This window comes from Nothobranchius furzeri, chromosome 8 (genome assembly GCF_043380555.1).
Source record: "Nothobranchius furzeri strain GRZ-AD chromosome 8, NfurGRZ-RIMD1, whole genome shotgun sequence".
Classification (NCBI taxonomy): Eukaryota; Metazoa; Chordata; class Actinopteri; order Cyprinodontiformes; family Nothobranchiidae; genus Nothobranchius; species Nothobranchius furzeri.
The window spans coordinates 41,549,207-41,564,384 of record NC_091748.1 but is presented as its reverse complement, the minus strand read 5'-3'; the positions used below and the strand labels follow the sequence as shown (position 1 = coordinate 41,564,384).

Sequence of the window (15,178 nt, the reverse complement as noted above, 5' to 3'; positions counted from 1 at the left end):
AATGCGCTAGATGAATATCAGAGAGCAGTCAGGAATTCTAGAAATAAATACTTCGCCAGCATTATTACTACCCATTCTGGGAACCAGAGGGTTTTATATAAAACCCTAAATGCAGATTTGTCAACTGATAACTCTCCAACGGTTGCAATCACAGATGATCTCTGCTCCCAATTTTTATGTTTTTTCCTAGACAAAGTCTCCAATATTAGGAGTCTAATCATTTCCCCCGGAGATGTTCTGCTACCCGTATCTGTTTGTACCGGATGCTTTGAGCGTTTTGAGCCAATCACACTGCCTGCCCTGGAGAGATTAATATCTTCCATGAAGCCAACAGGATGTCCTGATGACATTGTACCAGCCAGACTCTTCCGGAAGGTTCTTCCAGTGGTAGCCCCTTATGTGCTCAACATTATTAACTCCAGCCTTGTTTCAGGAATTATGGCCTCCTTTTTTAAACATGCTGTGCTTCAACCACTATTGAAAAAATCTGGCCTAGACCCAACTGTCCTCGGGAACATTCACCCCATTTCAAAGCTCCCCTTCTTGTCAAAAGTGTTGGAAAAGGCTGTTTATAATCAAATCATGCCCCATCTGAACAATTTTGGGGTCTTGGATACATTTCAGTCTGGTGTTAGACAACATCACAGCACAGAATCTGCTCACATCAGGGTTTTTAATGATATTATTTTAGCCACTGATTCCGGTTCCCATGTTGCCCTGGTGATGTTGGACCTCTCAGCTGCATTTGACACAGTGGACCATGACATTTTATTGTCCCGCCTTGAGAATTTGGTCGGCATTAAGGGATCTGCGCTTGACTGGTTCTGCTCCTACTTTGACAACAGGTCTATTAGAGTTAGGATGGACGACTGTTCATCTCCCTCTGCTGCTCTTCCTTGGGGCGTGCCACAGGGGTCTATCCTCAGCCCCCTTTTATTTAGCATTTATATTCTTCCACTGGGACTAATCTTTAGGAAGTTCAACATCAACTTTCATCTTTATGCGGACGACTGCCAGATTTATGTTCCCTTGAACACTTTTACCTCCATCCAGCTGCTCCTTGATTGCTTGAGTGAGGTTAAAGACTGGCTGGCAGCAAATTTTTTGCTGCCGAATGATTTTAAGACCGAGTTTATTGTTTTTACTCCTAATGGCTCGTCTTCCTCCGCTCCTGATTTTTCTGCTCTTCCTTTTAAAATTAGTCAAACAATTGTTAATCTTGGAATTAAAATAGATGTGGCTCTAAAAATGGACCTTCACGTTAATCACATGGTTAAATCATGTTTTTATCATCTGAGACGTCTTTCCCAACTAAAACCCATTCTGAATCAACGCCACCTCTAGACAACCATTCACGCTTTCATCACCTCAAGGTTGGACTACTCCAATGCAATTCTGTTTGGCATTTCAAAAGCCGCATTATCTCGCCTTCAGTTGATACAGGATGCGACGGCAAGATTTCTGACTAATACGGGCCGTCGGCAGCACATCACTCCAATTTTAGCAAGACTTCACTGGCTTCCTGTGCACTATCGTATACGTTTAAAATTTTCATTGTTTGTTTTTAAGGCATTGAATGGCTTAGCACCACCTTACATATCCGAGTTACTCACCCCACAGGACTCTCCGTTCAGGTGACCTACACCTACTACAGATTCCCCGTCTACGCTGCAAAACCCGTGGTGAACAAGCTTTTTCTGTCTGCGCTCCGAAACTCTGGAACGATCTCCCGTTGAATATCAGACCCTTCCCCTCCATTGGGGATTTTAAGTCTCGCTTAAAGACTTACTTTTATTGCCTTGCTTTTACTGCCTATCTACTTTATCTAGGTTTATTTACACTATTCTTTTACCTATTTTACTGACTTATCTTGTTTGGTACTTTGTGCTATGCTCTATCTGTTCTATTCTTTTATATTATTCTTTTAACCTTATATGTTATTACCCCTGTACAGCACTTTGGTCAGCTCACATGCTCTTTTTAAATGTGCTCTATTGTCAAATGTAAGGTGGATTTGATTTTGAAAGAGTGACAATATCTTTTAGTGTTGGCTCAGCTGGGGGGAAAAGATTACCCCAATGTGTCTGTCTGTCATGAGCAATAGAGCTAAGAATATCTCGCAGGAAGTCGGCGCTAAAATAGAACTACTTTATGCAAAGCAGTTTTCTGTCTATGAACTCTGTGTGCACTCCGCACAGCTCCAGTCAATAATTGATTAGGTCTGAAACACTGCTGAGCTATAAGACTCAGCAGCCATAGTTGTAACCGTGGTTATAAGTTGTGTTTGTAGTGTTTCGTCTCTTGATGGTTCAAGGTAAGACAGGAGTCTGGCGTCTGCTCATGTCACCGTCTGAACCCGATCCAGTGGAGGAATACAGCTCGTTCTCTGTTGTTCAGATAAGACAGCAGTGCCTCGTTCCCTGTCTGCTCGTGCGCTCTTGAGCTTTAACCAGGTTTTCAGATCCCGACAGTAACATTTATTCACCGCAGGCCAGAGCTTCCAATTTCTGAGTGGCTCCGGGAACAATCAGTCCAGAGCAGCGGTATCTGTAATGAAAGACTTTAAACAAACCAATTACATTTTGTTTTTCCTGTTTACTCTGAGATAATAATCAGCCTTTTTCTGTTCAATAATCAATTTAATTCTGAAAGATCTGTTGTGTTGTTTTAACGATTTACAGCCAGATTAAAAAATAATCCAGAGCGTCTTGTTTTTGTAATAAACCTCTTTGTTTTACAGAAGATAAATCAAATGTGCAGACACGATTTGTACAAATGATGATTTATTGTAGTAAAGGGTTTTTTTCTGTATGCGTTAATATTTCTTTCTTTTATACTTTTAGCAAAATATTTTGTGAACCACTGGACGAATTTGAAAACAACCTGCAGATTACGATTACTCAAACTTTTACGACCGACTGGCTTTAGGAGTCAGTCTAATTCAACGCATAAACCAATATTGTTAAATCTGTGGCGAGGTCAAACCGCGGCTGAAACACAAGGGGCTGGGTTCAGAAAGGAACCAGTTCCCACTGACTCCCTTGTTAAAAAAGCCACCTTCACAGCAGAAATAAGCATGTTCACAGCCTGGTTACATCTAGCTTACCATCATGACAACTCTGAGGAACAGTGGATCGTTTTGTAACTCATCCATTTAGATGTAATCAACGCTTGAAATTGAACGAATGGATTATTAGGGGCGTGTCCTTTTGATTTAAAGGTAGCAGTTGAGCTGTTAACAGCTTGCCCTAGGCCTGGGCGGCATGGCAAAAATGTCATATCACGGTATTTTTAAAAATGATATCGGTTTTACGGTATTTGACGGTATTTTTCACAAGGCCGTGATTACCCAGATTATTTTTATAAGAAAATAATTACTGCACTAGAATGGCCCGTTTTACCTTCATGTGCAGAATACCAGTTTTTCCATGTCCAGTCACAGGCAGGTAAATGCAGAAACCCCCTCAAAGTATCCTTGTCAAAAGAAAGCAGTTAAGAAAAAACTACTAGAACGATAAAATATTGCAGTCAAAATAAACTATTTTTATTGAACACATTTTGCATATAATCTGTGCAGTTAACCATCTTTATGATTTAACCATCGTTATTGCGTTGGTTATCTCGACCCACCGCTTGCTTTTTTTTAAATACAGTCCCTTTAGCGAACGCGTCTTTAATGGACGTCTGACTCTGACTGCTACTAGCCGTTTTAGCCTTGGAGGTGGAGGGTGCAGATCGAAGCTTGAGACATGCTTGGTAATCCAAGAGGAGTTTTCTGCTGAGGTGATGAAGCAAGTTGCTGGTGTTACCCCCGCCGGCTACCACCGTTGCTCGACAGCATTAGCATATAAAAGTTGTTTGCTCCACGTCCGAACTTTTAAACCCGAAAAACCTCCAAACAACAGACGTGGCTCCTCTTTTTGGAATAAGTTCTTCTGCGTTCGAAGTTTTGATGTCGCCGTGACAGCTCCCGCCAGCCGCCAGCCACCATTCTTGGTTTCACCACGCTGTGGTGTTTGTGTGTAGCAGTGAAATGAGTCCCCGCTGAAACACTTTCCTACTAAGAACGTTCTGTACGTTGTTTAGGCCTTTCACCGGTATAGCGGTATGTGAAAAATTCATATCATAACCAAAATAAACACTGGTTTTTAGTATGACCCGGTATACCGCCCAAGACTAGCTTGCCCCCCCCCCCCCCGCTTGCTCCAGGGAAGGTCTCAGCCTCACGTTAAAAGTTACAGTCTAGAAGGCAGAGGGCAGCAGAGTCACTCAACTGTGATTCTCTGGCTAAAAGCGTCCGCCACCCTCCGTTAGCTTCGGTTAGCTCTGTTAGCTCGTAGCTACACCGACACAGAGTTTGATGTGTGTCACTCATCTGCCCCTACCCTCACATCCCCACTTTCAATGGCCACGATGGCAGAGGTGGGAACCGCCCACTGGGCTTCAATTCAGTCCTTCAGAAATCTGGTGATGGTCTGGGGATGTTCGTTATATATTACAATTATAACATTGTTTTCTAGATCAAAACGACTATAATTCCACAATCTCTGAACATAAACCAACGGTTTCATAAAAAGCATCTAACATCGTGCTTTGAAGAATTAAAAAAACTTTAGTTTGTAACGCGTTTGAACTTTGTGGTGCACATGCTCAGAAAAGCTCCTCCTGTATGATTTGGTTAACTCAATGCCCACAACTCAAGCAGAAAATGGTCTTCTGTCACCAAGCAGCACTGGTTCTTCTATGTCTTCTTAACTTGTGTAAATATTTACTGCGTCTGTCTGATTTTTGATGAGGCCTGTGCTCTGGTTGGGTACAGTGTGGATAATGGGTTCTTGTCGTCCCAGGCTGAGCCAGTGATTCTGGACCTGCGGGACCTGTTCCAGCTCATTTATGAGATAAAGCAGCGGGAGGAGATGGAGAAGAAGGCCCAAAAAGACAAGCAGTGTGAGCAGGCGGTCTACCAGGTACTTTTAAAGATTTCACCTTTATGGTTTATCTCCTAATGGTCCTATCAGGTAAGACTTGAAATACCAGGGAGTGATGGAGCACCTACTTTTTGATTTATTCTGTGACACACAGTGCATGTTTCACTGTCCACCGTTTCATTTCTCTGTTTCCCGTGTTTCCTCTAATACTCGCTAAATGATTATTGGAATGCTGGGAGGTCTTTCCGTGCTTTCCTCCTACTCTTTAACTCTCCGACTCTTCTCTCTTCTGTTCTCTTTTTCCTCCCTTTTTGATCTCTCCCACTCCTTCCTGCCGGCGCGTGTATGCAGACAATCCTGGAGGAGGATCTGGAGGACCCGGTCTACCAGGTAACTCCCTGACCAATCACATCGCTGCTGTCACCTGCTGCACTTCGAGCTTGCTCCTCTGTGTGTGCACTGTGGGGAGACAGCTCCTGTTTGGGTTCGGTGTGGTAGTTGTGCAGATGTTTTTCTCGTGTAGGAGAGTTCGTGAGTCTGTGTCTCAGTGAGCGCATGCACAGCTAAAACGTGTTCGTTTCCTACTGTTTGTTGTTTTTCCTGCTGCCTGAAGTCGTCTCCACGAGTCACTTAGATCTGTTCTTTAACTGCCTTTTAATGGGAGTCTACTGACGATGCTGTTTTTGCTAATCACCTCCACAGCTTAACCACTTCTCTCTCTCTATGATCCTGTTTTCCTCCTGCTTCTCTTTGCTGCTGACGCTTTAGTACATTGTGTTTGAGGCGGGACACGAACCCATCCGTGACCAATCAGAAGAGAGCATTTATCAGGTACTCACAAGCTCATTTTGTTTGCTTGTGTCTTATGTAGCTTCAACTACAGTTCCTGTGGCCAAACTGCTGACGAGAAGTTAAACGCATTTAAGCTACAAAGATTTAATCTTCATTTACTGGCTGATCTCTACGAGCTACATTACTCTTTAATGGGATAAATGTAATGTGGCCCGCACATAAAATTAATTGCTTCTGTTTTTAACACATAAAAAAGAGGATACAGGAAATTAAAGACTTTATAAATCTGTGGAAACCTCCCAGCCGACGCTTTCCCAAGTGCCGATTCAGCTAACGCTAGTTAGTCTGGGGAGATGATTCGTCCTCTGGGTGTAGTCCTCCGAGAACGAGTTACACCTCCAAGGGATGAAGGGGGGGAGGTGCATGTGGAGGGGATGCAGTGGTTATTCTTGGCCCTTATGGAAGGCAGGCCCTCATTTTTGCACCTCCCCTCTCCTCTTTCCCGAGGAGATGAAAGAAAGCTGGGGGGGGGGGGGGTAATCACCAGCTTCTCGTTTGATCTTTAAATAAAACAGATTGAAAATAAAACAGACTGAAAATAGGGGGAAGTGCTGGCGCGTGCACCAAAACAAACACACTTACAAGCAAATCCCGACTTACACGTCAGGCTCGAGCAACGTGAGCCCCAGCCTGCCTCCGGCCACAGAGGGACTGATGTAGGAATAAAGATGGCAGCTTCTGGAAATAAACATGAGAGAGAAGTAAACAAGGCAGTGACAGGAGGAACGTGCTGGATAGATGTCCACGTTTTTCATCAGCAGGATCTTTTTCATTCAGACTGATTAGTTAACAGCAGAGCCCGACCTTCAGAGGGAGGAGCAATAGGAGCTGTTATGATTCAAACGAGCGCCATGCTATCACATCATCTGTGTCACACAGACAAAACTATCTGGCCGTGTGACGAGAGGTATTACATGTCTCAACATATGTGACACTGTGAGTTATTACATGTCTGTGGCTGTGATCAGCAGGCTGGATAAGGCCTTTATCAACCCAGCAGATGAGCCTTCACGCGACTGATTTTAATCCCGATCGTCCCAGCCCACACCCAGAAGCAGGACTAGCTAGTGATCTGGTTCCTGAAGGGATTTGTGTTGGCCGTGTTGAAATGCTGGAACGGTCCCGTGATGCTGAGGTAACTGGCTCTTCTGGCTGCTCTCTGAATGTGTTGGTCAAACGTGTAGGTTCCCACCAGTCAGCAGAAGGAGGGGGTCTATGACGTCCCCAAACGACACCCAGTGAGTGACCGCTGTGTCTGACCACCTATCTCAGCCTGCCTCCCCCTCTCAGACAAACCTCTCAGCTGCGTCGCCCACACGTAGATGGTTTCTCTCCTATTCCACAGCTTTGATGAGAAGCTCTAATTTTGGCTAACACACGCCCCTCACGGTGAATTTGAACACCTGGTTTCTCCCTGAGAGGTTTGCTGGGATCCAGTGCTTTGTGTGCTGTGCTGGTGTACTGCTTGTGCTGTAGCCAGTGGTGGCCGGCGTCCTCCTCCTGCCTGTCCTCCTCATCCTTCGCGGTGCCTGTTTCTTATGGTGAACTTGGATATTGTGTGTTTGAATGTGTGGCGTGTCAGTCTGTGCAGTCACGCATGCCCAGCTGTGGTTCCAGTGGTGAGTCCGGTAAAAGCATGCATGGCCGTAGCTCAGACTGCACTGAACTTATGTTTTGTCTTGGCTCTCTTTTACGTGATGAACTCCTAAAATGTGCATGTGCCTCTCTCTCTCTCTCTGTATATATATATATATATAAAGTGAAACGTTTGCAGCACAGATTTATAGTTGTGTTTGTGTGTGGGTGTTAAAACCTGTTACAGTCTGCCGGTGCCTATAATGAAATATGACCTTCACCAGTGTCACGCTGCACGATATCTCATCTGCTCTTTATCCCTCCATAAAGCTGGTAGTTATACTGCTGCCTGATTTCATCTTCTAAAATTTCCACGCTCACTATAGTCAGTGGACACATAAAAGTGGATGTCACATGTGGCTATAGTATCCCATTCTCCGTCTAAACCTGGACCCCCTGCCAGCTACAGTCCCAGTCTGTGGGTTTTGGTGGAATCGTTCTCAGTTTTCCAGCTGCTTATTATCCACAGATTTGGTAAGAAGCTTACAGGCACCCCAGTGGTTCTGTTCTCTCCTCTCCCAGCCCACGACACATGCTGGTTTCTGGATTGCTTTTGTGTCAGTAGGTGTCTGAGAGTAACCCGATCCAAGATGTCTCCCTTGTTGTGCCACCAATTGGCCCGGTGGTCCTTTGTGGTTCTGATGCTGGTGATGGTTTCAGATGCGGTGTGCCGCCCGGCCAGTCAGAAGCACTGACTGTGAGCCGGGATGATAGGAACAGATTAGAGATATGAGATTCCTTTTCAGGTCAAACAACTTCTGATACATTTTGAAGATTCTTTAACTTGATTTTGAGATAAATCTCATCTCATCTCACTGATGCTGTGGTCCTCTTCCATGTGAGTGTGTGTGCTCATTCAGCCAGTGATGCCAGCCACAGCTTTTACTTTCTGCCCTCACAGTGTTGCATTGCATGTTTTTGCAATAGAACATGGATGGATGATAGCCGGCACCAAACATGTTGACTGCAGGACATGAACCTGTTGCCAACAGGAGCTCCGCAGTAAATCAAAGTGTATTCTCTCCTCATTATCAGCGTGTGCGATATCAAGGGATTGCAATAAACTGCAGACAAAAAGTGTATGCCAGTAATGAAGATGGCTATCAGACAGACCTGCTCTATCCTGAGTGTTCATTTGATCTTGATGATGGATGGGATGCAATAGCCACACAATTGTAATGTTTTACTGCTATTGTTCAGCCCAGCTGTACTATTGAAGTATGTCCCGGCCAGATATTGGAGCCGAGGGTGACCGGAGGAAGCTGCTGGCTCGTGACCACGGTTTTCACTCTCGGAAGAATTTCCCTGTCCTCTCAGCGGGAGCCACAGTGGCATTAGATGAAATCTGTGTATGTGTGCACAACACACCTGGGATGAAATGATCCCATCAGCTCAAATGTGACCTCCTGTTCACAGCAGGCTCCTCGGCTGTTTACCCTGTCACCTTCTTAAACGATGGCAAATCAATAAAACACACACACACATCCACCCAAAAGGCCATTCCAATCTACTGAGCTCTTGATCTTGTAAGACCTGAGAGAGTCTGTAGAATCAACAGAAGCCGCCGCCGTAGACTCCACATGTAGAGGTCAACACATTTCCACAGGGCAAACACATCAACTCGTCTCAAACACTGGATTACCGACATGTGATCTGGGATAAATTTCACTCGGGGTTGGTTTAGCTTTGGCGTTTAAGCAAAGGTTAGCATGCACGTGTGGTGTAGGTCGGGTTAACTTTGTGTGTACGACGGAGAGCTGAGTCTGGATCACCTCATGTTCCTGACTCATTTCTTTCTGACACACGTTATTTATTCATGAACTCTGGGAGGAGTTGGAGTTGCCGGCAGTTTCGTTCGTATCTTTAAAAGTGATTTTTTTTTCTTGTTGTTTGAAGTTGTGTTGTGACCGGTCGACGGTATTTACGCTGCTCGCCAGCACGATCGGTCACACGTCAGGGAATCAGCAAGGTGGTGTTAATTAAAGGGGATGCATTAATTGCATGCAGAACACATGTGCACAGGTAATTACCGTTTCCCTGGAGATGGCTAATTTATAGGTTGTGGCTGCACTGATGAGGACTCTGGGCTGGGCAAAGAGATAGTGAGAGCGTCTAATGGGCACAAAGGGATAATTGGCAGGATGAGACACAGAGAGAGTGAAGACAGAAGGACAAATCGAGGGCTGGTCAGCTGCAGACTGCAGCCATCACCAGGAATAGCTGATACTGTGTGATTCAGTAGCTGTAGTTAGAGAAAACACACACACACACACACACCTACAGATTCATGTGTTTCATCCACTAGATTAAAATGAACAATTAGGAGGTGAAAAACTTTCAGTGGAAAAATGAGCCGTGCTTTTAGAGCTGATTACTGCGGGGCCATGTGTTACTGTTTCTCTGTGTCATCTAATGATGGCCATATCTCATGCTTTCATCCAATGAAGGTACCACACTCAATAATATTGTTCTGCAGCAAATATTGCTGTGGCCTTGCCAGATCAGCCTGCACATTGTGCCAATGCTGCAGAGAGGGATGGGGGACGCTGTCGTCATTCTGGTGAAGCTGAAAACCGTTTCACAGGAAGTTCAGATGAAGAGGAAGCATCATGTGTTTAGTTTACCGCAGCAGCAGCAGCAGCAGCTCTTCTTCTCTGTAACAAACGTTCCCTACAGCGCTCTTTCTGGAATGATGGTCATCCGGCTTCTGTTTGTGTGTCTACCTGCTTCTCTGTCCTTAACTGGCTTGGTTCCTGGTGGGGCTGCGGCAGAGATGCTCCAAGGCCCATCTGCTGATATCGCTGTGTCTCAAATAACTCAAATAATTAAGAGTTCAAAGGTTTTATCTTGGTTTTGAAAGTAAGGTCTTAATCGGCCGCTCGGATGTTTGTTCTGAGATCTGATACTTTTGCATGGTTGTCCACATAATAATGCAAATGTGACTGCCAGCACACTCCAGTGTGAGCAGTCTGCCCCTGTTAAGCTGCATCCCAGCCACATGAAGTAAATATGGATGCTGCACATGTCAGCCATCACCTCCCATGCTGGATTTTGACATCTGTCACATTTCAGTGATGGTAAAGTCAACTGTTCAGACTGACGTCACTTTGAACAAAGCTGGGTTGTGCTACTTAGAAGGTCATGGATTTAATCTGAAATAGGTCACATATATGTGCAAAAAGGCTATTTGGGCCCCTTCTGTCTGCAGCTGGAGTGCAGCACCAGTCTGAGAGTTCTCCACTCTTTTCTTCTGTCTTTGAGTGTGTGAGGATTAACTAACGTGTGTGTGTGTGAGAGAACTGTGCCATCCCACCTGCCATCTAACACTGGGGTTTGGATTGCAGAATGGACATGAAAACACCCCCCACCACCACCACCACCATCATCATTATCATGAACAACCTCTCCATCGAGAGCCGAGAGAGCAGCAGCAGAAGCAGCAGGCAGTTGCAGATCTGATAGACTTAGACCTGGATGTAGTGACTCAGGTAAGGAGCTATGCAAACATACGAGCAGGTGTTGTTTTTTGTTTGTTTTTAAAGAGATCTCACGGTCGTGAAGGTTAGTCGTCTCCCTACATGAACTACTCCTTTAGTCATGTCCCCAGATGGGCTTTTGTCTCCACTTCCTGATCTCTGCTGCACCTCCTGTTCTCCTCTAGTCTAAAGTGACCACAGCTGTTGACCTCTGTCATTTATGAATAAAACATGCACCTTCACTGTTTCTATAGCAACCGTGTTCAACCAGGAGTGAGTTGGAATACGTTAGTGGTGCACTCTTGTGTTCACACCTGCATGGAAGAAACTGCTGCAGAAACAGACGTTTGTCTCCCCGCGACGTGTTAATAAAACACTCATAATACTCTGACATCATCACGGCGAGCCGACCTCAACGCCCCTCCGCCGCAAACATAAAGAACTTATTGAACTGCGTGAAGCAGCGGTGGACAGAAAGTCTATAGATGTCCAACTTAGTGTGAAGCTGCGACGCTCGCCTCGGTGCAGTGGCATTTAATCATTGTTGGAACTTTCTGTTGTTGAAAAAGCTCATATTCAGCAACAAGTAGGTGAGATTATTCTACCCCACGTGGGAAAACGGCATCTTAAAGTGTGTTTTTGTGAATTTAATCTCTCCGTGTTGTTAGTCACTGCAGATGTGACATTATCTGTCTTAGATTCGTTTATCTTTCCCAGTTGTCTGCAAACAGGCAGAAAACTAACTTCTCTGCTCAAAAGCATGATCGCAGATCCATCTTTCTGATAAGTCCTGTGTGTGTGTGTGTGGGGGGGGGGGGGGGGGGGGCTGTCTGTGTGACCTAAAAGTGGAAAGATATTCAAGAACATTCATTATCTGGTTAAAAAAATATCTGCATCCATGATTTATGCAAATCTCCAACCATGATTTCAAGGCTTAAATTCTTTTATCAACTAAAAATAGGTTCCTTTGCTCCCCACTGGCCTAAAGATGGCATTAATGTGCGAAAATGAGCGAGATACCGAGGAGTAGGATCATGGGAAGGCTGTGGAAGGAAACGGGGAGATACAGAACAAATTCAGATCAAAAAGAGAGCCGGCTCTCTTTGATAGTTATTCCCTCTGAGACGCAACGCTCGACGTCTACAGGAGGAAAACGTAACGACTCGCCCTGAAGGAGACTCGGTACAGTAATGAGGTTAGGGAGGTGGTTTTGCTCTGATCTGGAATCAGCTTTATGGAAAGAATCCTTATTATCATAAACGGATGAGGAACAATTGTGAGGACTCAGTGGGTGGGCGTGTCATCATGATCATTCCATCTCATTATCCCATCTCTCCTCACCTCTGTGTTGCTGCCGCAGGTTCCAGGTAGGAAACAGTAGCATGCCTAGCTGGTCTCGTGTTGCATGCTCTGTGATGCACGCTGCACCAGAAAGCAAACTGGTTCTCATGTCTGTTTCCGGACTAGTGCAGCCGTCATCTTTGTCAATGTTCACTCCTTCTGATTCTCAGAATATCAGCCAATTAGAGATTTTCGGAGACATGTCCACACCACCTGACATAACCTCTCCATCGGTAAGTTCACATTTAATGAGTTCAGATTTATGTTTCCAGTGAGCCGTCTCGTTTTGGTTGCCTCTCCCTGACCGTACCTCTGCCCCACTCAGACCCCTGCCTCCCCCGCCAACACCCTGGACCCCTCACAGGGCCTGCAGCCTCCCGCCGAACTGTTTGCTCCCTTCAATCCCGCGTCTGTGCCCTCGGGTAAGACCTCGCTCGTTTTCTGCTTAAGTACGCCGCTGCTACACGCGGGGGTTACACACACGACAGGAGACGAGGAGATGCAGTCAAATCAGAGGATTCGGAGGACAGAGAAATGAGGGGTTGCTGGAATAAATAGAGATGGAACAGAATTGAAATGCAGATGGGTGGGGTGGGTGTGTGGCTGCAGAAAAGATGGTGTGGGTTGTGTGTGGAATATAAAACATGCTATTAGCTGGCTGCTTCAGATGCTGCTGATTTACCTGTGGCTGAGTTAGAAGCAGCGGTCAGAGGAAAGATGTTCTGCCATGTGCAGGACTCGAATTTGATCTGGTAAAAAAACATCATCTCACACTTTCTCCATGATCTTTTATTTACTCCCTTCCTCTGTGCCTTTGTCAGAGCAGCCGAGGTGAAATGTCAACCTCTTCTCCTGTAGCTGACCACCGAAGGCCAGAACCCGGGGACCAGCGAGTGTGCAATAAGAACTACCTTCTCCTGATGAGTTTGAGTGATTTTAATGAGCGTGTGTTGAGCTCTGCCTTTACGTAATGCCTCGTTCTGGAGGTGATTATTATAGTTCCCCATGACCATTAAGAGACACGGCATTAGCTGCAGGCAGAAGTAGGGCAGCGCTCTCTGGTGATGCATGTCTTATTATCTTTGTGGGCTTCTGCGGAGAAGGAAAGCAGCAGATGTGGGGATTCTAATCATTTCTTACTCCCCAGTGACTTTTTTATATGATAAAATGTTGATGTGATCCTACATGTTTCCTTTACTAGGTTACGTGACCATGGGAGCGGTACCTCCGGGGCACTGGTCCCAGCAGGCGTTCGCTGCCCAGCCGCCACTGGCCTTCGGGGTCCAGTCCCCTCTAGGTCCCGTAGCCCAGGTGCTCCCGGGTGGACAGCCTCTCATCTGGGGCCAGGCCAACATCTTCCCCGCCACCCAGCAGCAGTGGGCTGCCATGGCAGCTGGAGCCTTCCCCCCCACAGCCTACCTCCCTGCTCAGCCTGTGGGCACTCTGCCTGCCGCCATGTTCCAGACCCTCACCCCCGTCACGACTGTGACTCCAGCCAGCGAGAGCCTTTCAGGTGCTGGAGTCGGTGCCTCGGCTCCGTCTCTGTCAGCGTCGTCGAGTCCGCAGCACGGGGAGAGGTCTAAGAAGATGGGCAAAGAGCTGTTCAAGGTGTGGAAGAGGGACAGAAGGATCTAGAGATGCTGTTATTAATACATTATGAACTCTTGTGATTACTGCTTAAAGGGAAAACACACACTACAGGTTTAAAATCGATATCAGTCCCATGTAAAACCTCTCCTGGATCGTTTAAGCATGATCTTGCTTGATTCATCACAAGTTAAATTTCTAAATAAATTTTTGTCCTTTATTAAAGCTGATTTTATTGGTATTCTTAATATTTTTCATTTACTAAAGAACAATTAATAAACTGAGGAAAATAAATTTCAAACAGTCAAAATTACTCTGATTTTACCAACAGCTAAAAAATAGTAATCTCAGAAATTAAAAAATATTAAAAACCTGCAATTATCTTCATTTTAATTTGACTAGATTACTAATATTCATCAAATGTGGAGGTAAAACATGAGTGAGCATGCACCAATTAGGAGATTTACAGTTCTGTTACAGCTCTGACCTGATGATATCAACTTTGGTCAATTTTGATTTATTTTAAAGAACTATAATTAACTTTTTCCCCCAATTCATTTAAAAAGTGGATTCTTGCTATAAAAATGTTTGCTAATGTTAATTAGGACTTAGTTATTAGTTCACTGACATAAAAAGGTCAGATTCTCTTATTGCACCTTCGGTATGATGCATTCACAGACCTGAACATCAATCTGAATTTGAGTTTTAGACTGGCCAAATCATCACTAATGGCTGATTATTGAACTTTGGTGACCTCTGGCCACCTAAACACTAAGATGAGTCACTTCCTGCAGCTTTCCCTGAACCGAGCGGTCCTGTCCTTTCAGGATTTCCAGCTGGCCAAGCCTCCAGCCATGCCATCTAAGAAGGTTGAGCAGCCCAGCCTAACGGCAACCACAGAGGCATTCAGCACTTACTTCAGCCGCGTGGGCACCGCCCAGGACACGGACGACTGTGACGACTTTGACATTTCTCAGATGAATCTCACGCCGGTCACCTCCACAACGCCGTCCACCAACTCCCGTGAGCTCCACGCCATCCTAGCTGTGTGACGAGTGTCTCTTTGTGCGTGTAACCCATCTGTCCTCTCATGCAGCGCCCACACCGGCTCCCCGGCAGAGCTCTCCATCCAAGTCATCAGCCTCTCATGTCAGCGACCCCCCCACGGACGCTACTGACCCCCCCACAGACGACTCGTTTGGAGAAGCCGAGGGGAGTCCAAGTCGCAGCGGAGAGGAAGATGCTGTAAGTGACCGCATGTCTGCTTATGCTGCCATCACCCGCACAGGGCGTTCATATCTGTTGATAAATCGCCTTTGTGGCGGCGGCGGCGGCGGACCAGGTAATCACTCTGGCTGA

General features: G+C 45.7%; 1 protein-coding gene across 9 annotated transcripts in view; it reads left to right on the top strand.

Moving 5' to 3' along the window:
• The window catches only part of dab1a (DAB adaptor protein 1a), a 156,351-nt gene that overhangs the window by 132,592 nt on the left and 8,581 nt on the right, over positions 1-15,178 (top strand). For 5 of the 9 annotated variants that reach the window (XM_054730060.2, XM_054730059.2, XM_054730058.2 and 2 more), the window contains exons 6-15: positions 4,848-4,967; positions 5,280-5,318; positions 5,697-5,759; positions 6,965-7,018; positions 10,760-10,903; positions 12,403-12,465; positions 12,558-12,654; positions 13,434-13,840; positions 14,647-14,842; positions 14,916-15,064. In XM_054730060.2, the coding sequence (XP_054586035.1) occupies positions 4,848-4,967; positions 5,280-5,318; positions 5,697-5,759; positions 6,965-7,018; positions 10,760-10,903; positions 12,403-12,465; positions 12,558-12,654; positions 13,434-13,840; positions 14,647-14,842; positions 14,916-15,064 (1,332 nt within the window). The remainder of the gene's footprint in view (positions 1-4,847; positions 4,968-5,279; positions 5,319-5,696; positions 5,760-6,964; positions 7,019-10,759; positions 10,904-12,402; positions 12,466-12,557; positions 12,655-13,433; positions 13,841-14,646; positions 14,843-14,915; positions 15,065-15,178) is intronic. The other 4 variants (XM_015971785.3, XM_015971783.3, XM_070554056.1 and 1 more) reach the window with 4 other exon arrangements.